The sequence below is a fragment of the Eubalaena glacialis genome, chromosome 11 (assembly GCF_028564815.1).
Source record: "Eubalaena glacialis isolate mEubGla1 chromosome 11, mEubGla1.1.hap2.+ XY, whole genome shotgun sequence".
NCBI lineage: Eukaryota > Metazoa > Chordata > Mammalia > Artiodactyla > Balaenidae > Eubalaena > Eubalaena glacialis.
Window position 1 is genome coordinate 116,512,277 of NC_083726.1, and position 27,863 is coordinate 116,540,139.

General features: G+C 44.3%; 1 protein-coding gene across 2 annotated transcripts in view; it reads left to right on the forward strand.

Annotated features, from left to right (window-relative positions):
- Positions 1-210: 210 nt before the first annotated feature.
- Positions 211-27,863, forward strand: part of LOC133101371 (chromatin remodeling regulator CECR2) — a 151,095-nt gene continuing 123,442 nt past the window's right edge. For both annotated transcript variants that reach the window (XM_061206099.1, XM_061206100.1), the window contains exon 1: positions 211-364. In XM_061206099.1, the coding sequence (XP_061062082.1) occupies positions 239-364 (126 nt within the window). In that variant the 5' untranslated portion in view covers positions 211-238. The remainder of the gene's footprint in view (positions 365-27,863) is intronic.

A 27,863-nucleotide genomic window follows, 5' to 3' on the forward strand; every position in this document is an offset into this window, starting at 1 on the left:
CCCGCCCGTGCGCGGCCCGCGGGCGGCGGGCGGGGGCGGGGGCGGGGTTGTTGTTGTGCCGAAGCCCCGCCCCCGCCCGCCCCCGGCCCATCTGTTCCCCGCGGGCCGCGGCGACATTGTGCGGGCTGGGCGGCCGGGCCGCGGCGCGATGGGCCCGGGGCAGCCGCCTCGGTAGCTCGGCCGGAGCGGCGCCGGGAGCGGGCGGGCGGCGGGCGCGGAGGCGGCGGCGCGGCCGGAGATGCGCCCCGAGGAGGGCGGCGCGGCCGGGCTGGGCGAGCTGCGCTCGTGGTGGGAAGTGCCGGCCATCGCGCACTTCTGCTCGCTCTTCCGCACGGCGTTCCGCCTGCCGGACTTCGAGATTGAGGTGCGCGGGCCGGGGTCGGGGGTCGGAACCCGGGTGGGCTTCGGGGGGGCGGGGGCGCGCGGGGACCTCTGAGGGGCTGAGTCTGAGGGGCTGAGTGGGGGGCTGAGGGCGGGGAGCGCCCCAGGGCGGCCCGGGAGGGCGGGGGTCGGGGTCCGGGCTGAGGGGACCGGGCGGCGGGGAAAGTTGGGCCGTTACTCCCGGCGGCGTCCCTGCGAGCGCGGCGCGGGGCCGGGCGGCCGGGCGAGCGGACGGCGGGCTTTGTGGGGCCGGGCAGCGGGCGGGCGCCCCTGGCCGGCGCCCCGACCCCTCCCCCGGCCGCCTGGGGTCGAGCGCGCGCGGCCGGCCGGTGCCGCGGCCCCGGACAAAGGTGCGGCACTGGCGCGGCCGGGCGGGCGAGCGGGGCGGTGGGTCCGCCGCTCGAGGGAGGCGCGCCCGGCGGCGGAGGGTGCGCGCGGGCGGGCGGCAACAATGCGGCGGCCTCCGGGTGCGGGGGGCCCGGCGCCGCACGCCGTTTTCAAAGTTGGGACGTGACTCGGACGAGCACGGCTTTTTCTAAAAACGTGAGCGGGACGATGGCTCCCGCCGACTGAGGAGGAGAAACGACAGATTAGGGAATGCCGAGCGTCAGGACTTGTGCCCCAACCGTCCCGAGGACCCCGTGTTTCCTTTTAGTTGGTGAAAATCCTCGGCACTTTAATTCTGCTGCTCAAAATGGTGGCTGCGGTGGGAGGTGTTGTGGTGACAATGCCGTGGTGGTGCCGCTAAACTTGCCCCTGCCCCATTTTCTCCCTGAAACGTAATAGGACTGAGGTGCTGCTGAATTACGGGTTTAGAGTTTAAGTACCCAGTCTAAAAATACTGTGGAAAAATTTCATCTTGCAAAAATCCATGTATTCCGATTTTGCTGACGGAAAAATAGAAGGAAGTAATCTTGCCCGAAGTTGTTACAGAAGTCGAGTAATCTGTAAATAACGTTTTATGTTCTAAGTAATGAACCTGTGGTTTCTAAGTATTAGCAGCTTGAATTCCTAAAGGCAGTGTAACTTGATCTGAGAGGTCCAATCTGTGTGTATAACAGAAATGAAAAATCGTTGTTACAGGTGAATAATCAGGGCCACTTGAGATGCTTGTGTTCTCTTCGGAGCCCAGTTATTTCTTGGAAGTGACACTTTTTTGGTGGTGGTTGTAGTTAAAATGTGTGCTATTTGAAGTATATAAAACACGAATGAATATTTGGAATCCAACGTGTACGTATTTTGGTAATTATCCGTATCTGTTTATAATTTGGAGATGTTGTTCCCTAGGTGGATACCTAAGGATAGTGACTTTTACCTCTGCAGTGCTTGTGTAATCCTTTTCACATGTGTTTTGATGAATGCAAAGTTTAATAACAAAGTTTTCAGTAATTGTCAGAAATTAAAAATTTTAAAGTAATTTTTAGGCTTCTAGCAAATTTGACTCCGTGAGTGCAGAACTCACTGAGAACATGATCAATTTTGATTCTCTAAGTATAAGTAAATAAATTTATTTTTATTTTGCTTAAGTGATTTTTTTTTTAATCTAATAGTTTGTCCTGAAAGTTGGAAAAACAATCCCTTGGTTAGAGTTTATGATGCACTGGAAGAGCCTTTTTAAAAACAAACAAGAAACAATACTACTCAGTTGGACAGCTGCAAAGGCCCTACAAAATCTTAATTTACTGCAACTTTAAAAGATAGAAATGATGAATAATACCAAGTGGTAGAAGTTAGGTATCAGCTTTTTTAGGAAACCAGTTTTCAGCTGTGGGAAAGAACTCATCTTACCCTTGAACACCAAGCTAAACCCATGGATTTATAGAAAATTTAGGAAGCAGAATCTTCAAGGACTTGGCTTCTATTTATCTAAAGCAAGGCAATCTCTTAGATAGCTGAAGGGCTGGGAGCATTCATGCTGCAATTCTGCAAGAGGTCAAGACCTCCCACTTAGAGAACTGGTCCCCAAAGCATGGATATTTTTATTTTTGCATGTAAGAAAACCTTTTTACTCTGGTAATTAGCCTTGAATGTACAGGATTTCTTTAGAAGAGTCAATATACCAGATTCTTGTTTTTTGGGATATGTTTAGGGACTTGTATGTTGCTGCCCCCCAAATACGGGTCCTGTAATCATCAGACCAAAAATCTGCGAACGTGTAGATATGCTTTAAGTTCAAAATTTCTGATTTTAAAAACAATGCATAATCATTATATAAGACTTGAGAATCATTATAGGTAAGAGAATTAAATCACCCATAATCCCGCCACTCAGAGATAAAAGCTGTTAACTGTTAACATTGTATCCCACCACTCAGGGATAAAAGCTGTTAGCTGTTAACGTATTTAGAAATTCCCAAACATGCTCACACATGTATTTGTGCCCTGGATTAAGTGGTGTTTTAATTTTTCAGATGAGGAGATTGAGGTGTAGCTGGACAACAGTAGATGAATGATACTGAATTCAGTAGTTGGTATTATGAAATATCTATAACTAGCTGCTTAACTGGATGGATTACCAAAGAAGCTCATGGCACACCTTCTTTGCCTCAGAAGATTATCAAATTCAGAACCACTTCATTTATATCAAGTGTTCTATAATTGTCTTAACATTCTAGTGGGTTAAGCTGGTTACATTTTGTCCTGATTCGAGAATGAAGAATGGTGAATTGATCTCCCGAAAGATTTAGTACTGGGACTTCCCTGGTGGTGTAGTGGTTAAGAATCCGCCTGCCAATGCAGGGGACATGGGTTCGAGCCCTGGGCCGGGGAGATCCCACATGCCGCGGAGCAACTAATCCAGGACGCCACCACTACTGAGCCTGTGCTCTAGAGCCCGTGAGCCACAACTACCGAGCCTGCGTGCCGCAACTACTGAAGGCCACGTGCCTAGAGCCCGTGCTCCACAGCAAGAGAAGCCACTGCAATGAGAAGCCCGCGCACCGCAACGAAGAGTAGCCCCCGCTCGCCGCAACCAGAGAAAGCCCGCGCGCAGCAACGAAGACCCAATGCAGCCAAAAATAAATAAATAAGTAAATTTATTAGGGGGGAAAAAAAGATTTAGTACTAATTTTTTTCCCGCTACCCAAGTGATCTTTATACAGTGAATAGCGTGTCTTACTTAACCAGAGTAAGGTAAGGGACGATAAACCATTTTCAGTAATCTGGTCTGGAGTTAATCATGGTGGGTGTAGGGTTGCAGGGGGAAATCCCATCATAAACATTTTGGGCATATTTTCTCTAGAGAAGAAACCATGGGGCCTCCAGGTGGTTATTTGAAAATGGTCATGTAGAATTGTCTGGTTCATATAGTAGCGGCATGATGAAAATAATCTGATGGTCCTGTCTACTTTTTTTTCTTGAGCTTTCTGCTTTGAGTACAGAATCCTTTGCCTTCCTGGTTGTGGTTGTATGTGGGTTAAGTCCCTCACCTCATCAGCGTGATGATCTGGGGGCAGTGTCTTTAATTCAGATTCCTGTTGGTGTTTCCTTGGATCCAGCCTCTTGAATCAAGAGCTCTAGGCATGAATTATTAAACATGAAAGTAAGTGATAAAACTTGCTGAGAGTAACTTATTAGTACATGAGGCCTGTCAGTGGTCTCTGAGCCTGGGGCCTAAGGATGGGTTATAGGAGATTTTGTGTTGGTGTACATATGTGTACTTTGTCACTTTCATCAAACTTTGAAAGAGATCCCAACCATACAAAGGCTAAAAGGCCTTAAACTAGATGGAAGATTTAAGTTGGCCTTGAATAGGGGAACCAGAAAGCTAGTTTCACAACACAAGATGCCCTGGACCAGGAGTTAGGAAACTTGAATTCTTATTACTAGCTTTGCCCCTACCTACCTCTGTGACCTTCGGCAGGTCAAATAGCCTAATGAAAAAGGACACTTGTATAATACTTTGTACATTTTCCAAATGTTATTTTATTCATAGCCATCCTTAACCATCACTGGGAGGTGGGAATTATCCTAATTTTGCAGATGAGGAAATTGGAAGGTTAGAGAGGCTAAGTTTCTTGCACAGACTCTCGCCTGGATCTCAGGTTCTTTGGTACCAAATTCTTTGCTACTGCTGCTACATCGCACTGCTTCTACTTTAATTTTCACCATCTATAAAATGAAGGGCTAGACATAGAAGTAATGGCCAAGATTCCACAGTGCAAATGTACAGTTCTTTGGTTCTTAATAACGTGGGGTACAGAAGATCCTTTTTAAAACTTCTGCTGGGGCTTCCCTGCTGGCGCAGTGGTTAAGAATCCGCCTGCCAATGCAGGGGACGTGGGTTCGAGCCCTGGTCCGGGAAGATCCCACATGCTGCGGAGCAACTAAGCCCGTGTGTCACAGCTACTGAGCCTGTGCTCTAGAGTCCCCGAGCCACAACTACTGAAGCCCGCGTGCCTAGAGCCCCTGCTCGGCAACAAGATAAGCCACCGCAATGAGAAGCCCACACACCGCAATGAAGAGTAGCCCCAGCTCTCTGCAACTAGAGAAAGCCTGCGCACAGGAAGGAAGACCCAACGCAGCCAAAAATAAATAAATAAAATAATTAAAAGAGAAACCAAAACTTCTGCTGAATACAGAGGGACAAGTTCATGATTTCATTTGTTTCTTTCAGCATATAATTATTGAGCATCCATTATGTGCTAGATGCAGTGTATTAGGTGCTGGAGATACAGATGTGAACATAACAAAAAAATACCTGCCCTCTTTAGTGGAAGGAGACAGATAATAATAAACAAATTGGCATAGAGCCAAGTTGAGGGGGTAGGTTGTTGGAATTTAAAATAGGGTGATTAGGTGTGGGTGGCCTCATTGAGAAGATGGCATTTGAGCAGGACTGAAGGAAATAGGGGATTTAAGATTATTTAAAAACTAGTAGTTTGTGGGACTTCCCTGGCGGTCCAGTGGTTAAGACTCCGCGCTTCCACTGCAGGGGTGCAGGTTCGATCCCTGGTTGGGGAACTAAGATCCCGCATGCCGCTTGGCGCTGCCAAAAAAGAAGAAGAAAAATTAGTAGTTTGTCAGAGTAACCTATTGAATGGAAAATACCAGATGATAAATGTCTTCTAAGACTCAGGGTGTGTTCCTTCTCTGAGGAGGGAAGGCCAAGAACAGGATGGGAATTCCAGAGGGGCAGATCTTGAAACCCACAAAAGGGGACTGCTCTGTGAGAGTGTCACTCAACCCAAAGTGAACACTGGATCCTTTTCTGCTTAGACCAGTGTCTTGAAGAGGGAGTCCTCTTCTTCATCTTCACTTGCCTGCACGTGAAGCTTCAAAGCTTCAAACTGGGAGCTTCTCCAGTTGTAGAAAGGGTAATAACCTCTCATCTCTGAAGGACAGCCCATGTTAGCACCTGGCTTGCTCTACCACGGAAGTTCAGTTTGGTCTTGCTTAATTTTCTGGAACACAGAGGGGAAGCCTAAAATACGACCTGGCAGCATGGCAGCATTTGGTACAACTGCCTATCTGCCCTTTGATCAGGAGAGGCCGAGTGCTGGATTCTCGTGGTGTGTTGGGCTGGGGGTAAGAATGAGGAGCTCTGGCAGAGTGCTGGAAAACCGCCAGTGTGCAGGGTGGTTTCGGTAAAAAGTGGGTGTGGACAGAGCCCAGGGGGACAGAGGGCACAGCTTCTGACTAGATGGTCTTAGATCTAGTTGATGGGATTGAAAATACTTTCAAAAGGGATCAAGCAGAGAGAGCCAAAAACCTGGACTGTGGACCACCTCTGTCATTAACTGGAGCTGTGATCTTAGGCAGATCACTTGGTTTCAGATGCCCCAATCTATAAAAAGGCAATTGTGGACTAGGTGATTCCTAGGTTTTTCCTCTGTCCAACATGCTACGATTCCCTTCGGATGTTTCTCAGCATGCAGGGCACAGGTAACTGATCCAGAAAGCCACCGACCTCCCTGGTTAGGACCAAAGTTATGAGCTGTGTTGGGGTCCGTGTCTTACAAATTAATTTTGTACCAAAGCTGCGAATCCATACTTGATGTGTTTGTGGATTATGTGAATTTGTTTTTCTGTGGAGATCTTGTCTGCGTATACGTTACTTTGAGGGTAGCTTAATTGATGTTTTCACTGTCTTCGAGGTCCTCAAACTAAGATTTTGTATTTTGAGGTTATGAGGATCTCTGGAGGATGAAGGTCTTGAATTGTGTTCTTTTCCGTTCGCTTCCGTTTGTTCACTTAAATTGAACAGCATTCACACTGAGAACTTTGAATGGAGACTGGTTGAAGGTTCTGGCCTGGGGCTCGCCTCTCATTTGACAGTGAAAGTTTCCAGATACCTGTTCTCCCCTTCCCCGTATTTTCCTGTTTCATTGGACTCTTTCTTGGATCCTTTCATCATGTCTTCTCTATAGGAGCCTCTAACAAATACTAGTTTATACCGGAAAACTCGGGAAGGTTTTTTCTCGTAGTTCTTAGATCGAGACAGGAGTAGTTGGATGGTGGTACCAAGCTCAGGATTCTCCCAACCTCGCACTATGACATTCGCACTATGACATTCGGGGCCGGACTACAGCCGCATGAGTGGCGGGGCCGCGTGCAGCCAAGGACGTGGCGCCTCCCAGAGTCCGCCCTCCGCGGTCACACGAAGAACCCCGGGCCCTGAGGCGGGCGGGGGCCCCTCCCCACAGGGAGTCCCCGTCCTGGGTGTGAGCCTGTGATGTTTTTGTGTGTAGCGTTGAAGGGAGTTAGTTGTGCTTGGTGTGCCGTCATCAGCAACTGCACGTCAGAAATCTGGGAAACAGATGCTTTGTTAATTCTTTTCTTGGAGTCGTTTAGGGGAAGAGGATTGGTTGGGGGGGGGTGCTGCGGAGAGGGCGCTGCGACTCCTGAGGGACGAAGGGGGGGACCTCCCTCGGGCCTCCCGGGACCGGAGACGGCAGGGGGAGGGGGGCTAGCGTGTGTGCGTGCGCGCGCCCCCGCCTGCCGGGACGCAGCCCCTCAGGCTGTAAGAGGTGTGTAACTGTTCCGCGGGGCGCGCGCCTTCCCGTGGGGTCTCCGCTCGTGTGGCACCGCGCGCGCGCGCGCGTCGTGAGTGCGTACGCGGCTTCGTTCTGGTCGGGAGCGAAGGTTGCGTGGTGGCGGCCCGAGCCGTGTGCGGGACACGCTGCGGGCTCGCGGGCGCCCAGGAGTCCCCGCGGCCGGCGGTGTGGGGTCTGGCCCCTCCGCCACCTCGCCCGGCAGTGACTCGGTGACGCAGCTTATCCACGCTCCCGTGGGAAACGGGGTGCGGCTTATGTAGAAACACACGAAAGGTTTCGTGCCCTGATCTCGCGTGGACTGGAAGATGGGCGTTTGGCTGGTCCAGGCACATGGTCGTGTTCTGGTACGTCTCACACTGTCACGGTCACTTCAACTTTGGCCCCCGGCCCAGCCGCTACGGCTTTCCGCGGGTGGCTTGGCTGCATGAGTGTGGCCCCTGGACTGAACGTGTGAATGGTGTCACCACAGACTGTGCCCCCTTCTGTGCCCCCCATGACCCCCCAAGTAAGTGAAAACAGAGGCAGTGATGGAGCCACGGTTACTCTAAACTCTTCATGTTTTTAATGTTGAACCTTCAAATCAACTCCCGTTAATAATTGCCGAGAATGGAGTAAGTTCTTACAGCTGAGAGTGCTGTGATTGGTCGGCTGGAGTGGGGAGTGTTTTCTCCAGGCCAGGTGCTTTTCATGAACACCCCTCCCTGAGTCGTCATTGTTTCAGCAACAGGGCATTGAGGACAGTGATTTGCTTGACAGAAAATGTGTTAAGTTAGCAGACCTATTTAGCAGATCTTTTCTCACCCCCATTCCCATTGTGTTTCTTCTGTTTCCCTGGAAGGTTGTGTTTGCAGAGTCTTTTAGGTGTGGGAGACAATTTTTATAATCGGTATCCTGGAGTTCTTTGCTTAGGGGACACTTATATAGGGGAAAGGTGACTTAGAGAAATTTCACTTGTGCCATAATTAAGGGATTTAATTTTTTTTTTCACTCTTAGGCTGGTATTGATTTGGGTTAGTATCCCACACATTGTTAGAACATTCCCCTCCCAACCCCCAACATCCAGTAAGGGAGGCTGGGTGCCTGCTTTAACAACATAATGGAAAATGTGTCTCTGAGAAACAATGTCGAGGATACCTGTGTCCTTATACCACTAGAGTTTCATCACTTTTGGTGATGGAGCCCTCTTCATTATCTATAACTCTACTTGGATTTCTGTACTATGGAAGTCTTCAAAGTGATAGTGGAATTACAAACAAAAGGAGAATCTAAAATCCCAGTCTCATTTCTGTCTGTTATTGTCATCTTTATTAACATCAACGGCCCCAGAATAATTGCAGAGGTATGGGACCAGGTGGCTCTTCTCCTGCTGCCCTGGGGAATTAGAGTATGTTGTGAGGGAGGAAAGGGTGAATGGCTGGGTGGCAGCGATGGCTGCAGGAGCTCAGAGGCCACAGGGCTCATGAGTGACATGCTTCTTGCGTAAGGCAGGGCTGGGAGGGGGGTCACAGTGAGTAAGTAAGCGCAGTGCGATCAGAGTTCTCTCATTTGGAGGGCTAGTGAAAAATGAGGTTGAGAGACAGGTGGGACGCTGCAGCAAGCCTGGAATGCCACGCCCACTCGTGTTGATCTTTTTTATTCAGGCAGTGAAGTTTTAGACAAGAATGACAAAGTTTTAGACTTAAGAATGTCTTGGGTACTAAATGTTTTAGATTAAGTCTGGTATTGGTAACTGGGCTTAACTCTAGGAGTGGAGTGGTTGTGAAATGCTGCAGGTAGTGGTAACAGGAAAGGACCTTCGTCACTGGCTTTGAATAGTGGGACTAGGTGACTGACAGTGTTGGGTGCATAAAGAGGGTGGTATCTGGTAAGGATGTTTTTGGCTGCAAGTAATGGAATGCTGTACTCACAGTGACTTAAAAAACACCGTGGACTGTCCTATAACACGTGGTCTGGAGGATCCTGGCAGGTATGCTGCTCAGTGACAATGTCCTTAAGCGCTCAGGCAGTGGTCTGCGAGTGGTTACAGGATGGTTTGCATAGCTCCAAGGTCTGCATTGCTGAGTGATGCAGGGAAGTACAGGAAAATTACAATTGAAAATCAATTGTACGTTGAGTTGGCGATTTGAAGAGGCTGGAGATGACTTCAGAGAAGGCTGTTGGGAAGAGGAAGAGGGAAAGGCTAAAACTACATTCTCCTGGAATGAGAGAGGAAAAGAGCTCAATAGGAGGCTTAAGAGAATGGTGGAAAAGAATGAACTTTTTTAAAAAAATTTATTTTATTTTATTTATTTTATTTATTTTGCCTGCGTTGGGTCTTCGTTGCCGCACGCGGGCTTTTCTCTGGTTGCGGTGAGCGGGGGCTACTCTTCGTTGTGGTGTGCAGGCTTCTCATTGCGGTGGCTTCTGTTGTTGCAGAGCATGGGCTCTAGGCGCGCGGGCTTCGGTAGTTGTGGCTCACGGGCACAGTAGTTGTGGCTCACGGGCACAGTGGTTGTGGCTCGCGGGCTCAAGAGTGCAGGCTCAGTAGTTGTGCCGCACGGGCTTAGTTGGTCCGTGGCCTGTGGGATCTTCCCAGACCAGGACTCGAACCCGTGTCTCCTGCATTGGCAGGCGGATTCTTAACCACTGCGCCACCAGGGAAGCCCAAGAATGAACTTTTTAGAAAAACTTTTTCACAAGTAATATGTAATATTATAAAAAGAAACCCCAGTTCCTCCTAGGTTAATGTTTTAGCGCTGTACTGAAGAGGTCAATTGTAGGACAACCTATCTCCTGCTTTTTAAAGAAGAGTCAGCTTGTTTCCACATTCTCCCCCCTGTCTTATACTAGCAGTCCTCTCCACTCTTCTGTCCCCTTCTGATTGTTGGAGTGGGGTGGTAGTGACCCCACCCCTAGGATTGCCAGTTGCTCCTTGTTTTAGCTTCCTATATAGGAAAATGAAAATGAAAATCTGGGCCCAGAAGTGTACCCCTTTTATCATTAGAATTTTAGGTTTACTTTTGCTTATCTATTGATTGTTTGGAATTCTTCAGTTTTCAGTTTCTCTCTGTTAAGTATTTAATGATTTGTAAGACTGCTGCTTAATGGGACTCTGATTCTTCCGTAATGGGAGTTTATGTACAAATAAGATAGTCAGGTATCAATGTGATACGTTCTTTCTAATCACAGTCCCCACGCCTGGGGAGGTGACAGCTCAACAGAAAGGAGCAGTTCTTCTGTTTATTTGTTTGTCTTATCTGCCACCGAGCTCTACAAAAATTTTTGGAGGTTATCTGGCTGCTCTACCTGCCCTTTGCCCCTTTTCCCTCCTCCCGGCTGAAGTAAGTCTATATCCTGGCTGGTAATCTGACACATCTTGCAAGAAAAGATGAACTGGATCAATCAAATTCCCATTCTTGGGATTGTAACCTAGGAAATACGAGGGTTATCAAGTTAGTGTGGAAAAGCAGTTAAAAGGTCACAGTGAGAAGCCACGATGCAAACCAAATTCTTGCATGTGAAGGAGCAGAAACTCGAGAGAGACCCAGCATTAGGGGAATTAATAGGAAGGCTCCAGCCCCAGCTCACTGGTGTCCATCCTGCAGGAACCCCCAAGCATCTGAGGGACTCTGTACTCCTTGCCCCCTCACTTTTCTCCATGTGCATGTATTAAATATTTTATAAACGTAGGCTCATACTTTTACATAGACTTCTGAATCCTGTTTTATTCAGTTAACAATATTACATGACACAGAATGCCCTTTCATAGCATACGTTATGACTTTAATAGCTGTGGCGCACTCATGCTCTGATTTATTTAACCAATCCTCAGTGGAGCATTGAGGTTATTTTTAGTTGTTTACTGTCATAACAGCCACGAACAGAAAGATTTTTTTCTTCCCAAAATAGGATTAGTGTTTTTGTTCATTAGACTTCTCCTATTACCCTCTATATTTGAAGTCTTAAGTTTTGAATTTTCTTCATAGTCAATTTTTATCTTGTATTTCATAACAAAAGCTAACATGAATTTGGTGCCCACTGTGGGTACTCCAGGCACTGCTTGGTGTTTCTCATGCATCCACCTATCCTTTTTTAAAATTGAGATACAATTGACATACAACATTACTTTCAGGTGAACAGTATAATGATTCCATATTTGCATATGTTAAGAACTGATCACCACAGCAAGTCTAGTTAACATCCCACACTGCACATAGCTACAAATTTCTTTTCTTGTGATGAGAACTTTTTAAGATCTACTCTCAGCAACTTTTGCATGTACAGTACAATGTTATTAACCATAGTCACCATGCTGTACATTACATCCCCAGGACTTACTTATTTTATAACTGGAGGTTTGTGCCTGTTTACCCCCTTTACCCATTACACCCACCCCTGCTTCTGGGAACCACCAGTCTGTTCCCTGACAGTAAGTTGCAGACATGATACCCCTTACTCCTAAACATTTCTGTGTTTTTATGCCTTAAAAACACAGACATTTTCTTACATAACCATAGTGCAATTATCAAAATCAGGGAATTAATACTGAATAAAATTTCTAGATAATAGTATATCATATTGTCAACTGACCCAAAAATATTAATGTATAATTTATATATTTTTATGATTTTAAATACAGTATTATTTTAGAAATTATTTTGCTGGCTAGGGTTTTCAATCTAGGATCATGTGTTGCATTTAACTATTGGGTCTCTTTCAGCTCCGTTAGCCTAGAGTGGTTTTTCAGTTTTTGTCTTTCATAACCTTGACCTTTTGGAATTGAGACTGTCCCTCAATTTGGGTTTGTTGTATGCACTCTCATGATGAGATTCAGGTCCTGTGTTTTGGCAGGTGTACTAAAGAAGTGGTGTGTCCTTAGGGCATCATATCAGGAGTCACGTGATGTCACTTGGTCCCATGGTGATGGTTATTATTAACTTTCATTGCTTGGTTTGAGGTGGTGTCTGCCAGCTCTCTCCTCTGTGAAGTTACTGTTTTTCCCTTATAATTAATACATACCTGGTGGGGAGAGGCTATGTAAACATCCTGTTTCTCATCAAAATTTCACCCATTTTAATCCTTGCATGGTTCTTTGCCTGAGTCAATCAGTACATCATAGTTGCCAAATAGTTATTTTCAAATTACATCATTCTTTTTACATTTATAAGTTGGCATTCATAGTTTTCATTCACAGATTTTAAGTGTTTGATTCAAAACTGTTTCTGGTGTCTGATAAGAGTATAATTTTATAAATTTCTTGGAAATTTCATCTAAGTGGATAAGCATTTGATATAGTAATTTTCACAAAGTGAAATAATTTTTTAAAGCTTCAGATCTTATTTTTCTTTATTCTTTGAGAAGTTTCAAACGTACAGTGAAGTTTGAAGACAAATATAGGTGAGCCCTGCATACCTTTACTTTAGATTCTCCGGTTGGTAACATTTTACCACATTAGCTTTATGTTTTCTTTTCTTTTTAATTTTGATTTATTTACTTATTTTTAATTAATTAATTTATTTTTGGCTGTGTTGGGGCTTTGTTGCTGCGCGCGGGCTTTTTCTAGTTGTGGCGAGCCGGGGCTACTCTTCGTTGCAGTGCGCGGGCTTCTCATTGCGGTGGCTTCTCTTGTTGCGGAGCACGGGCTCTAGGTGCGCGGGCTTCAGTAGTTGTGGCCCATGGGCTCTAGAGCGCTGGCTCAATAGTTGTGGCGCACGGGCTTAGTTGCTCCACAGCATGTGGGATCTTCCCGGACCAGAGCTCGAACCCGTGTCCCCTGCATTGGCAGGCAGATTCTTAACCACTGCGCCACCAGGGAAGTCCCTTCTTTTTTGTTGAACCATTAGACAGTAAGTTGGCAATGTGATGTTACTTCCCTCCCCCCCAAAATACTTTGCCATGTGCTTCATAAAAATAGGGATCCTCTCCCACATGACCACATCAGCATGTTCACATTTAAGAAGATAAACAATAATTCTGTAATAATATCCATATCCAGACATCCTCACTTGTCCCCACAGTGACTTTTAGAGATGTTGTCCCTCACCTCTATCCCGGATCACACATTTGTTTGGTTGTTAGGGGGATAGTTTTTATTTATTTATTTATTTATTTATTTATTTATTTATTCATTCATTCATTCGGTTTTGGCTGTGTTGGGTCTTGGTTGCTGCGCGCGGTTTTTCTCTAGTTGGGGCGAGCGGGGGGCTACTCTTCGTTGCGGTGCGCGGGCTTCTCATTGCAGTGGCTTCTCTTGTTGCCGAGCACGGGCTCTAGGCGCGTGGGCTTCAGTAGTTGTGGCACACAGCCTCAGTAGTTGTGGCTCGTGGGCTCTAGAGCGCAGGCTCAGTAGTTGTGGCGCATGGGCTTAGTTGCTCCATGGCATGTGGGATCTTCCCGGACCAGGGTTCGAACCCATGTCCTCTGCATTGGCAGGCGGATTCTTAACCACTGCACCACCAGGGAAGTCCCAGAGGGATAGTTTTTAAGCAGGTTGAAGCCAACCCATTTATCCTAGTAATGAAAAATTGGTAAAATGATTTAAATTTCAAGCTGCAAGTATATTAGGTGAAATAATAAGGAAAAAAGAGAGTTCTTTGGAATAATACTGGCTCCCAGTCCAGGCTGTGCTTAAGGTGTGGACAAGCTACCTCACTGCGCCTCAGCTTCTTCGTTGGCAAGTTTCTGGCTTATTCCATAGGGTTATGCTGAGATTCAAATGAGCTGAGGCATAGGAGGGCCTGGCACACACAGATTTCTACACCTGGTAACTATTATGAAGTTTTTTTTCTCCTTTTAGGTTTTTTTTTTTTTTTTTTTTTTGCGAGACATGTGGGATCTTCTCCTACCAGGGCTGAAACTGTGCCCCCTGCAGTGGAAGCGTGGAGTCTTAACCACTGGATCACTAGGAAGTCCTCATTTTAGATTTTGAATTATGATAATGTTTTAACAGAATCATTTGGAAGAAAGGAATTAAATAATAAAGATATGTTTGTGAGATTACTCATTTACTTATTTTGAAGTCAAAAGGCAATAAAATTGTAGAAAGAAAATCAGTCACATGCTTACGTGGATTAAAGTGATTGCTGAGTACAGGTTTTTAATAGCTTTATAGAGACATAATTCATATTCCATACGATTCACCCACTTAAAGAGTATAATTTTGGTTTTAGTGTATTCATAGATGGGTACAGCCATTAGCACAGTCAATTTTAGAACATTTTCAGTACCTCAAAAAGAACCCATACTCTTTGCTGTTACCACCTCTATTTCTCATCTCCCTCCCCAGCCACGGGCAACCACTAATTTACTTTGTTTCTATAGATACCCTCTTCTGAGTTTTCATAATGAATGGGATCATACAGTATGTGGTCTTCTGTGACTGGCTTTTTTCACTCAGCGTCATTTTTTCAAGGCTCATCCATGTTGTAGATCAGTACTTCATTCCTTTTCACAGCTGAATAATAACATCCCATTGTATGGGTATATTGTACTGTATTTACCTGTTGGTGGATATTTAGGTTGTTTCCACCTTTGGCTTTATGAACAGTGCTGCTATGAACATTGGTGTACTTTTTTGTGTGTGGACACGTTTTCAGTTCTCTTGGGTATATACCCAGGAGTGGAGTTGCTGGGTCATATGGTAACTGTGTTTGATCATTTGAGAAACTGCCTGTTTACCAAAGAGGCTGTACCATTTTCTGTTCCTACCAGCAGTATATGAGGGTTCCAGTTTCTCCACATTCTTGTTTTCTGACTCCTTGAGTCTAGCCATCAGGTTAGTGTGAAGTAGTATCTCGATGTGGTCTTGATGTGCATTTCCCTGATGACTAATGATGTTGAGAGTCTTTTCATTTGCTTATTGGCCCTTTATGTATCTTTCTTGGAGAAATATATATTCACATTCTTTGCCCATCTTAAAATTGGGCTGTCTGCATATTATGGAGTTATAAGAGTTCTTTATATATCCTGCACATAAGTTCCTTATCAGATATATGATTTGCAAATATTTTCTCCCATTCTATGGGTCGTCTTTACTTTCTTGATGGTGTCCTTTGAAGAACAAAGTTTTTTTTTTTTTCCCCCATAATTTTTTCAATTTTTCTTTTTGGCGCGCCACATGGCTTGCAGGATCTTGGTTCCCCAACCAGGGGTTGAACCCAGGCCATGGCAGTGAAAGAGCTGAGTCCTAACCACTGGACCGCCAGGGAATTCCCTGAAGAACAAAAGCTTTAAATTGATCTATTTTTTCTTTTGTTGCTCATGCTTTTGGTGTCATATCTAAGAATCCTTTGCTAAATCCAGGGTCATGAAGATCATACCCCATGTTTTCTTCTGAGAGTTTTATAATATGTAGTGTAGTTTTATAGTATTTTGGTCTTTGATCCACTTTGCATTAATTTTTGCTTATGACGTGAGGTAAGGGTTGAACTTCATTCTTTCTCAGGTGGCTGTCCAGCTGCCCCAGCACCATCTGTTGAAAAGACTGTTCTTTCCCCATCAAAGTGTCTTGGCACCCTTGTCAAACATCAGTTGACCATGGATATATATATAGGTTTATTTCTAGACTCTGAATTCTGTTTCACTGATCTATATGTCTGTCCTTGTGCGAGTACTAACACTGTCTTGATTAATGATGCTTTGTAGTGAGTGCTGAAATTCAGGAGTGTGGGTCCTCCTCTGTTCTTTTTCAGGATTGTTTTGGCTACACCAGGTCCCTTTAGAATCGGTTTGTCAATTTCTGCGAAGATAGCAGCTGGGATTCTGATACGGATTTGGTTGAATCTGTTGATCAGTGTAGGGGGTATTGCCATTTTAACAATAAGTCTTCTAATCCATGAACATGGGGTGTTTTCCCATTTTTAATTTCTTTGAACAATGTTTTATAATTTTCTGAGTGCAACTTTTTGTGCTTCTTTTGTTAAATGTATTCTGAAATATTTTCTTTTTGATGCTATTTGTGAGTGGAATTGTTTTCATTTTCAGATTGTTCATTAACATTTTGTTTTTAAATCAATTTTATTAACTGTAATTTAAATACAGTAAAGTTGCACCTTTTTAAAATGTGTTGAGTTTTGACCAATGCATGCACCCTAGTAACAACCACTACTCCAATCAAGATATAGAACATTTTGGGGGGGGTGCTTCCCTGGTGGCGCAGTGGTTAAGAATCCTCCTGCCAATGCAGGGGACACGGGTTCGAGCCCTGGTCCGGGAAGATCCCACATGCCGCGGAGCAACTAAGCCTGTACGTCACAACTACTGAGCCTGCGCTCTAGAGCCCTCGCGCCACAACTACTGAAGCCTGTGCGCCACAACTACTGAAGCCTACACGCCTGGAGCCCGTGCTCCGCAGCAAGAGAAGTCACCGCAATGAGAAGCCCGTGCACCGCAACAAAGAGTAGCCCCCGCTCGCAGCAACTAGAGAAAGCCCGCATGCAGCAACGAAGACCCAACGCAGCCAAAAATAAATAAATCTATTAAAAAAAAAAAAAAACATTTTGGGGGAGTTCTCTGGTGGTCCAGTGGTTAGGACTCTGTGCTTTCACTGCCGAGGGCGTGCGTTCAGGTTCCATCCCTGGTCAGGGAATAAGATCCCGCAAGCTGTGCGGCACGGCCAAAAAAAAAAAAAAAAAAAAAAAAAAATGGAACATTTCTGTCCCCGCCAAATTTTCTTTGTGTCCCTTGGCAGTTGACTCCCACTTTGGTCTCAGACAATCACTGATCTGCTTTCTGTGACTATAGATCAGTTGGCCATTTCTAGAATTTCACATAAATAATCTTACGGTCTGTGCCCCTTTGTATCTGGCTTCTTTCAGTCAGCGTGATTTTAGGGTGCATCCATATAGTTGTGTGTCTCAGTGGTTAATTTTTTAGCTGCTCAACAGGATTGCATTGTACGGCTGTACTGCAGTTTATCCAATTTCCTGTTGTTCTCCTGTTGATGGACATTTGGGTTGTTTCCAGGTTTGGCAACTATGAATATAAGTGCCGAGTATATTCACATATACATAGATCACAAGTCTTTGTGTGGATATTTGTTCTCAATTTTCTTGAGTAAATACCTAGCCGTGAATTGCTGGGTCGTATGTAAGTGTATATTTAACTTTATAAGAACCTGCCACATTGTTTTCCAAACAAATTTCCTTTTAAACTATTTTAATTGATGTATAACTTATATATATGAACACCCCATGTTTGGTGTACATTTCTGTGGCTTTTTACAGTTGTATAACCACTACCCCAATCAAGGTATAGCACAGCTTCGTCCCGCAAGAAATTTTCCTTATGCCACTTGGTAATTGACCATTTCCTCTAGCCCTAGGCAGTCACGTACACTGTCGTATAGTGGAATCGTACAGTATGTAGCCCTTTGAGCTTGGTGTCTTTTACTTGGCAGAGTGCATTTGAGGCTAGTCCCTGTTGTGGCATGTGTCAGCGCTTCGTTCCTTTTATTGCCAAATAATATTCCAGTGTTGGGGCAAACCAGTTTGTTTATCCATTCACCAGTAGAAGAACGTTTGAGCTGTTTCTAGTTCAGGCGATCACACATAAAGTTGCCTAAGCATTCACACACAGCTGTTAGCCTGAATACCGAGGAGTAGGATTGTTGAGTCCTGGTAAATGGGCGGTTCACTTTGGAGAACAGTTTGGCAGTTTCTGGTGTTCCCCCCAGCACTGTGTGAGCCTCTCAGTTCCTCTGCATCCAGTGTTGGTTACCGTCAGTGTTGTTGTTTTGAAAGCTGTTCTAATAGGTGTGTACTGCTATCTCATTGTATTTTGAATTTACATTTATCTCATGACTAATTGTACTGAGTGTTTTTCCATGTGCTTATTTGCCATCCATATACTTTGGAGAAGTATCTTTTAAAATCTTTTGCCCATTTGAAAAATTGGGTTGTTTTCTTAATATGGAGTTTTGAGAGTTTTTCATTTATTTGCAATAGAAGTTCTTTATAAGATACACACTGGGAAAATATTTTCTCCTATTCTAGGAATTGTCTTTTTTTAACAGTGTGTCTCACTCTCTTTTTTTTTTTGGCCGCACCTTGTGGCTTGTGGGATCTCAGTTCCCTGACCAGGGATTAAACCTGGGCCACAGCTGTGAAGGCCCGGAATCCTAACCACTAGGCCACCAGGGAATCCCTCAACAGTGTCTCTTGAATGGCAGAACATTTTAAATTTGAGAAGTCCAACTTATCCAGTTTTTCTTTTTTGGGTCATGCTTTTGGCATCATATTTAAGAAATCGTAGCCTAACCTAAGATCACCAAGAATTTCTTCTGTGTTTTCTTCTAGAGCTTTTATAGTTGATTTTTACATGTTTTGTTGGTAGTGTATGAGAAGTATTTTTATTGCTCTTCATTTAATTTCTAAGAAGTAAGTGGTATTTCATCTATTTGCATGGAACTGTTTTGTCTGGGACAGTCTAGAGGACTAATCCTTAGAAGTAAAGTTCTGATTTCTTTTTCCAGCTTAATTCTGGAGCATAGAGAATCATTCTGTGTTGGAAAAGACAAATCTTCCTTCTAAGTTGTTGAAAGGAGATTTTCCTCAAAAGTTGGCTGCAGAGGTGCTGCAGAAGCATTGGCACTGTGTGTGTTAGCTTTTCCTCTGAAGGAAGGAATTTGATGATGACAATAAAGAGATTATTGAAATAGTTGGTACAAGATAATTTACAAAGCAGAAACAATCAGTTTGCTTATTTTACAGTCGATTCCTCAAGTACTTAATGATTAATGGGATAAAAAGTTGTGAATGCGCACTCATATGCAGATTAGTACAAGTAAAACTGGAGAAATCGGAAAAAGATCAGTGGATGGTATTGATGTCACTACCCTACCCTGGTGGTAATGCTATAGTTGTGGAGAGTGTTAGTGCTGGAGGAAAGCGAGCAAAGTGCACAAGTTTCTCTGTATTATTTCTTAGAACTGCATATGAATCTGTTAATTATGAAAATGTCAGTTAAGAAAGTAAGACTGGGTTCAAGGTCTCAGAGCCAGAAGGTACTTTGGTGGTGATCCCTCAAGTGAGTGATGCACACCCGAAAATGTGGACTAAGTAGCTCGCCCAAGGTTACTTGGCTAGTTAATGGCAGCACTGGCTAGTTAATGGCAGCACTAGTTCTTCTGAATGACTGTCCATGTGAGCAGTTACACAGAACCAGGACTTGAAAGAGAAGCAGGAACTAGAAGCAGAGGTCTTGCAGCCTCGGAGAGTTCGAGGTTTGGAGCCTGTACTTCATTGTGTGGCTGTGGTGTTTTTTTGTTTGTTTTTTTAATATTATTTATTTGGCTGTGCTGGGTCTTTGTTGTGGCGTGCAGGATCTAGTTCCCTGACCAGGGATCGAACCCAGGCTCCCTGCATTGGGAGCAAGGAGTCTTAGCCACTGGACCACCAGGGAAGTCCCTGGCTGTGGTGTTTTCAGTGTGTAGATTAAACACTTCATCTGAAGCTGTTTAGATTAGAATGTTCTTGAATTACATCAAAAAGTCTGTTCAGTGGAGAAGAGGAATCAGTAAGTCCATTATTTTGATGTTGCGTAGAGAAATCACTTGATTATGTGAATTTATTTTTTAATTTTTAATTTTGAAAGATTTCAGACCTACAGAAAATTTGAAAGAATGGTACAATTAACACCCTAATAGTGTTCATTTAGATTCAACAGTTATCATTTTCCACATTTGTTTCTCTTTTCTCTTTCCCTCTCTCTCTCTGTATGTGTATATACACACTGTATATAAACACAAATATTCACTTTTTTGTCATGCATACGTCATGACATTTCAGTCTTAAATACTTAAGCATACGTTGCCTAAGAATAGTATAAAGATAAGAATGTTCTCCTATACAACCACAATACTATTAATAGTTCTAAGGAAAATTAAAAACTGTTTCATAATATTACTTAGTAATATTTCATAACATTATCTAATCTAATATTCAGACCCTTACCCTGCCCCCATCACAAAAATATCCTCATCGTTGGTTTGGTTTTGGTCAAGGTTTCATGCTTTGCACCTGGATATGATTTAATTTCTTTTCATCTAGAGTAGTCCCTTGACGTTTTGCTTTTTGTACCCATTGAAGAGTCTCGGTCAGTTGTCTTATAGAATATTCTGTGTTTTGGATTTTTCTGTTAACTCAAGATTAGATTCAAGTTAAACATTTTTGTTGAGACTACTTCATATGTGTTGTGGGGTACATACTGTTTCACATCAGAAGCTGCATAGTTTCAAGTTGTTTACTGGTAGTGATACTTATTTTGATCACTTGGGTAAGGAAATTTATCTTTTTGATTGATAAGAAGAGAAACCTACTAACATCACTCAATCAAGTTACCCTTGAGAGGATAGCTCTGTACCCTGACAGGTACCAGAAAGTGAGGCAAAAGATGTAGTCACTGCCCACAAAATTTAAGAGCTAGTTGGAGATACTATAGAGATAGATGTTCAAACAGACTGTTGTAGTACAATAAGATGTTTGTTAAAATGGAAGTGTGCGCAATATAGCAGAAGCTAGTAGCTTAAAAAAAAAACCAAACTAATAGCTGAGCCTGTCGAGGGGAATTGGGAAGGTTTCACAGCTTCCCCAGAGCCTGGAAGGCTGGCTGCAGAGTCAGCAGGGGGGTAGGTAGAGAGAGAGGGTCATTTGGCAGGGGTGACAGCCTGTGTGGGAGCACGGAAGAGAGACAGTGTGCCAGAGAGGGAAGGGAATATGGGTATTGTAGGACCATCTTTGCAAGGTGGATGGGGGTGCAGGAGGTGAGGCTAGGTTAGTGCTGAGGCGATGGTTAGATAGGAAGATTATTTGGTTTTATCCTGAAGGTTGGGGTTTTCAGACTTTTAAAGCCGTGAATCACTTTGTTAAAAGGAAATCTTATGCAGGAACTCAATATATAAAACAGATAAAAATGGAGCACTGTTTGAAAATTGCCATAGGTGATGAACTATTATAGTTTGAGCAGGGGAGAATGATGTGATTTAGTGTTTAGAGCAGGTCTGGCATATATAATCTGTGTGCAGTAAATATTTGTTGGTTGAATGGAGAGTAAAAAGTTCAGTTCTCTCTCAGTATAGAATGAGCAGATCGGAACCAGAAAGACAAATTACCAGGCTGTGGCAGTGGCCTGGGTGAGAGCTGACGGGACCTGAACTCCAGATCGAATGAGGCTGCATATGAGGGTTGGAGACGGTTGGACAGTGGCTGAGTATCTAGCACAGTGGTCCCAGTCCCACCCATGGTGCCACGTCATCCCCAGGGAGTGTTCCGGGAATTTGTGGAGGCATTTTTGGTCCCAGAGATCTGAAGGCAGTACTGGCATTTCGTGGATGGGGGCGGCGTGCTAGATGTCATACAGGGCTCAGGACATCCCCACAGTGAGGACTTCACCCCCAGCTTAAGAGCTTTCACGTAGGTGAAGAAAAAAATTGGAATCTAAATCCAAACTTCCGTTTTATATGTAAACACAAGATAATTTTTGCAGTGTTTTAACATATATCAAAATTTTTAGGAATGCGACCGTTCTTTTTTTTTTTTTTTTTTTAAGTATTTATTTATTGATTTTGGCTGCGCTGGATCTTCGTTGCGTCATGCGGTATCCTTTTTTTTAGTTGCGGCATATGGACTCTTAGCTACGGCATGCAGGATCTTGTTCCCTGACCAGGGATGAACCCGGGCCCCCTGCATTGGGAGCACGGAGTCTTACCCACTGGACCACCAGGGAAGTCCTGGAATGCGGCTGTTCTGAACCAAGAGAAGCTTACAGTGTTTTGTTTGGAACATTGCTGAGAGTTTTTCACCATTTTGGGACATCCTATATCATATTTTACTCATCATCGGTCATAGTTGAATTGCTTACACTACAGCCGTGTGTCGGTCTGCGTTCTTAACCTTTGGGTTCTGTTTTAACAAGTGACTGACTATTGTGTCTTGTAGTGAGTCCATGCTTAAGCATTTACATTTTGAAATGTATTTTATGACATATTTCATTTTGTGTCTCCTCTTGACTACAGTTGAGGTAATATATCAATTATGTTATATATGACCAGTGATGAGTAAGATACAATATAGGATGTTCTGAAACGGTGAAAAACTCTCAGCAATGTTCCAAACAAAACAGTATAACCTTCTCTTGGTTCAGAACAGTCACATTCCTAAAAATGATGGATGTAGGAAGGCTTTATTATCTATGAGTTTTACATCAGGATAATGTGGGGCATGTCAGAACTGTGCTATGAGGAGGGGAGTGCAGGGTCTGACAGGGGAAGCATCTCCTGTCTTCTGTGAGTTCTAGGATTCTGGCTTGGGGACTGCCTGCATGTCGTTACTCTTAATTGAGATGAGGATTGGGTCTGGGGTGAAGGTAGTAAGCGTGGGGCACGCAGAGGTTGGGCTTACATGCGACCTTGAAGTAGAGATGTGTGGTAGAGATTGTGAATGGGGATTTGGAGATCAGGAGGAAAATAACAGTTAACGTTTATGGAGAGTGAGGTGGTTAAGAAACAGGTTGTGGAACCAGCTTGGGTTTGTTTCCTGTTGCCATGCTCCGTACCTGTGTGACATTGCACATTGACATTGACTGCTCTCACACCCAGTTTTCTCATCTTCAAAAACGGGAATAATAGTACCTACTCATTGAATTCATGTGGGAATTAAGTGCCTTAAAACAAGTCAAATACCTGAATAGTGCCAACTTAAAAGCTGTACTCAAATTAGCTATTATTATTCACCAAAAATTCAGTAAGTGCCAAGAATTATAAATTAACATATGAATTATGTCATCTGGTCCTTACAAAACAGTATTTTTATGAGGAGACTGAGGCTTAGGGAGATTTACTGTAGATTTGGGAGTCATAAATTGTACAGTAAGTAATAAGCCTGAATTGGATAGGATCGAATCAAGTGCTGTGAGGCCTTTCTCTTCCATCTGTGATACTCAGACCGGCAGCAGCAGCATTGCTCGGAAGCTTGTCAGACGTGCAGCATCTGAGGCCTCACTCTCTGTTTACTGTGTCAGACTCTGAATTTAGATAAAGTTGCCAGGTGGTTCCTGTGCCCCTTAAAGCATGAGAAGCTTTGGGCTCAGAGATGTGAGCTGGTCTAACCCAGCAGGGGTAGAAAATGAGGAAGCCTTGTTAGGTGGTGTAGTAGAAGGCTCAGGCGGTGGACCACCAGGTTGGGCCCTGTCCCTCGCTCCAAGTTTTAGCTTTGGGACTTTGGCAGGTCTCTTTCATTCTCTGGACCTCAGTTTTTTCATCTTTAGGTGAGGCAAGTTGTCTTTCAGCTCTAACATTTTATGGTTCTATGTTCTGGGTCTTCTACTGGGAAGATACTTCTGCAGAATGCTTAGGGTTTGGATGGTGCGAGAGGTGAGTGGTGATCTGGGTGGGGGGTCAGCAGAAGTACACTGACGAATGAGTGTACCATGAATGGAAATGGTGGATTTTACTAAAGTAAATATATTTTAGTATAATTTCATCCTTTCTGAATTTTGTCCAGAAATCTTAAGATTCAAGAGATACGTTCTTTAAGCATGTCTTTAAATTTAATGCTGGCATGCTGATGCTCATGTGGTAATTACTTTTTCGTTATTCAGCTTATTGTAATTCTCAAGTTAACATATTATATTTGGATATATTTTATATTAAGTTCTAAAACAGTATTTTCTTTAAAAAAAATCTAGAAGTCAGATTTGGCTTCCACATTTGTCTGAGCTTTCTCATTTTCCTTTAAGCTTCCTGAGGGCACTGACAGTGTCTACTACTTCTTTGTACCTACAGGGATGATGTCTAGAATAAACACATTTTAGTGTGCTTAGGTATTAGATAACATTTTATTTATTTCTAAATGTAGGCGAGCCACTTTTTTTTTTAAATTTTATTTATTTTTGGCTGTGTTGGGTCTTTGTTGCTGTGTGCGGACTTTCTCTAGTTGCAGTGAGCGGGGGCTACTTTTTGTTGCGGAGCACGGGTTCTAGGCATATGAGCTTCAGTAGTTGCAGCACCTGGGCTCAGTAGTTGCAGCACGCGGGCCCTAGAGCGTGCGGGTTTCAGTAGTTGCGGAGTGTGGGCTCAGTAGTTGCGGTGTGCAGGCTCTAGAGTGCAGGCTCAGTAGTTGTGGCGCACGGGCTTAGCTGCTCTGCGGCATGTGGGGTGTTCCCGGACCAGGGCTCGAACCTGTGTCCCCTGCATTGGCAGGTGGATTCTTCACCACTGTGCCACCGGGGAAGTGCCAGATGATGTTTTATTTGTGTTTGATTTACACATTTTTCCTAAAAATGTATTAACTTCTTTGAAGTTGAAAAATCTAGATCTTTTCCCCTTGAATGTAGTTGCAGTGTAATCTTTAGGATTGCCCTCAATTTTTATGCCAAACTCAGGTTGAGTGACCGAGGAAAAGGGGTTTGTATTATAGAAAGCAGAGAAAGGTATGTGGGAAGTGGAGGGCTCAGTGACAGGCAGCCACAGAGATGTGCTGGAGTAGGTGGAAGCGGGTGTTTTCGGTGGATGGGGAGGTGGAAGGTAACTGAATGGTGCTGAATGAGGTTAAGGTAGCCAGAGACCACCACCTCCCAACGCTTCTTCTTTCCCATCCCCTAGGAGGCCCTTTGGAATGTCCTACTTCTTGCAGGTCACTTCATTTTGAAATCCTTGTTTTAAAGAGGGGCTGCGTTCTGACTCCTGTGCTGGCTGCCATCTGCTTTTCTCCCAGGTTTAGGAGCGTAAGGCAAGCCAGCAAGCTGGGGAAGGCTAGAGAGAGGGGAGAGGTTGTTCTGAAGGGGGATGGAGGTTGGTTGTTCTCTAAGTAGCTGGCTGCATATCTGGGTAATTGTAATCTCATCTGTCTTTGTAGAGGTGGTTGGCAGGACCCCAAGAGAGCCTTGTCCTTGCAGGATAGACTTACAGAACAAGTGTGACTATGATTCAGAACCCTCCTCTACTCCAAAGAAAAAATATTCTGGGGGAAGGGAGGGGTAGATGGCGGAAATTGGCAGCTGAAGAGGTTTTGATGGTGGATTAGTCTGTTTCTCCATAGCACTGCTTGATATTGGAGGACCAGAAGAATATTTTATCAATTTAATTAATTTTGAAAAACAGCTCTTTTGATGTGTAATTGACGCACAATAAACTGCATATGTGTAGAGCTTGATAAGTTTGGATGTATGTATACACTTGTATGTCATCACCAGGTGTCCATGGCCCCCAGGAGTTTCCTGTGCCCCTTTGTGATCCTTACCTCCTCCCGTCCTTCTCCACCCTCCTTTCCCAGGTAGCACCAGATCTGCTTTCTGTCACCTACATTAGTTTGCATTTTCCCAGAATTTGGTAGAAATGCCATCACACAGTATGTACTCTTTGGGAGAGGGGGCGATGTGCTTAGTCAACTCAGCATAATTAGCTTGAGATTCATCCACGTTGTGGCATGTGAAGTAGTTCATGTCCTTTTTTTTTTTTTTTAATTTTATTTATTTATTTATTTATGTCTGTGTTGGGTCTTCGTTTCTGTGCGAGGGCTTTCTCTAGTTGCGGCAAGTGGGGGCCACTCTTCATCGCGGTGCATGGGCCTCTCACTATCGCGGCCTCTCTTGTTGCGGAGCACAGGCTCCAGTCGCGCAGGCTCAGTAATTGTGGCTCACGGGCCCAGTTGCTCCGCGGCATGTGGGATCTTCCCAGACCAGGGCTCGAACCCGTGTTCCCTGCATTGGCAGACAGATTCTCAACCACTGCGCCACCAGGGAAGCCCCAGTTCATGTCTTTTTATTACCGAATACTTTCCCCCTTTATGGGTTTACCGTGATTTGTTTATCTAGTTCACCTGTTAACGAACATTTGTGTACCATTCCTTAGACATAAATTTTCATTTCTCTTGGGTGAATACCTAGAAGTAGAATGGCTGGATAATATGGTAGGTGAACACTTAACTGGAAAAAAAAAAACAAACATTTTATTTATTTATTTTTTAAGAATTTATTTATTTTATTTTTGGCTGCGTTGGGTCCTTGTTGCTGCACGCGGGCTTTCTAGTTGCGGTGAGCAGGGGCTACTCTTCGTTGCGGTGCACGGGCTTCTCATTGTGGTGGCTTCTCTTGTTGCGGAGCACGGGCTCTAGGCATGCGGGCTTAGTTCCGAGGCATGTGGGATCATCCCGCGCCGGGGATCGAACCTGTGTACCCTGCATTGGCAGGCAGATTCTTACCCACTGCACCACCCGGGAAGTCCCTAGAATCATTTTAGATTTACACAGAAGTTATTGTGACAGTACAGAGAGTTCATGTGTATCAGGGTCAGCAAACTTTTCCTGTAAAGGGCCGGGTAGTAAATATTTTAAGCTTTGTGGACAGGTGGTCTTTCTTGGAACTGCTCAGTTCTGCCGGTGTAAGGCAGAAGTGGCTATAGACGCATTATGAGTAAAGGAATGGGCATGGCTGTGTTCTAATGAAACCTTTTTCTGGGGGGCGTGCCATGCAGCTTGCGGGATCTTAGGTCCACCACCAGGGATTGAACTCGGGCCCTGGCAGGGAAAGTGCTGAGTCCTAACCACTGGACCACCGGGGAACTCCCCCAGTAAAACTTTATAAAAGCAGATGGCAGGTTGGATTTGGCCCGTGGGCGTTAGTTTGCTGACTCCTGCTGAATACCCTTTACCCAGCTTTCCTAATATTTACTCTTACACAACTGTGGTACACTTGTCAAAACTAAGATATTAACTTTGGTACAGTACTGCTAACTAAACTCAGACGTTATTCGGTTTCTGCAGTTTCCCCCGTGTGTCTGTTTCAGGTTTCAATCCTGCATGCCACATTACACTTAGTTATCCTGTCTCCTCAGTCTGTTACTGTCAGCTGGAGACTCTGGATATTCATCTTCTTCTGTGAGTTTTGTTGCTCAAATTGTTCGAGCCTTGGCCTTTGGGAGTTCTTTCAGGTTAGCCTGTGTCTTTTAGATATGTCCTCATTTTTTCTGTTTTGAATACTTTTATTTTTGGCCGCACGGCATGCGTGATCTTAGTTCCCTGACCAGGGATTGAACCTGAGCTCCCTGCAGTGGAAGCGCCGAGTCTTAACCACTGGACCACCAGGGAAGTCCCTTGAATACTTTCTGACCGAATAGTATTCCATTGCATGGATGTACTCCTCCTTTTTGTTGATCCTTTCATGAGATGGTAGACATTTGGATTGTTTCCACTGTTTGGCTGGTATGAATAATAGCTTTGTGTATTTGCTCATGGGTGTTTGTGTGGAAATGTATTTTCTTTTCTTTTGGGTGGATATCCAGGAGTGGGATTGGAGTTGTGTTTAACTTTTTAATAAACTGCCAAATTTACTTACCAAAGTGGCTGCACCAGTTCCAGTTTCTCCCATCATTGTTAGTACTCATTATTGTCTGTACATTACGACATTCTAGTGGGTGTGGAGTGGTACTTCTTTGTGGTTTTGATTTGTATCTCCCTAATGCTAATGATGATCAGTACCTTTTCATGTGTTTATTAGTGATTCACATATCTTTGATGAA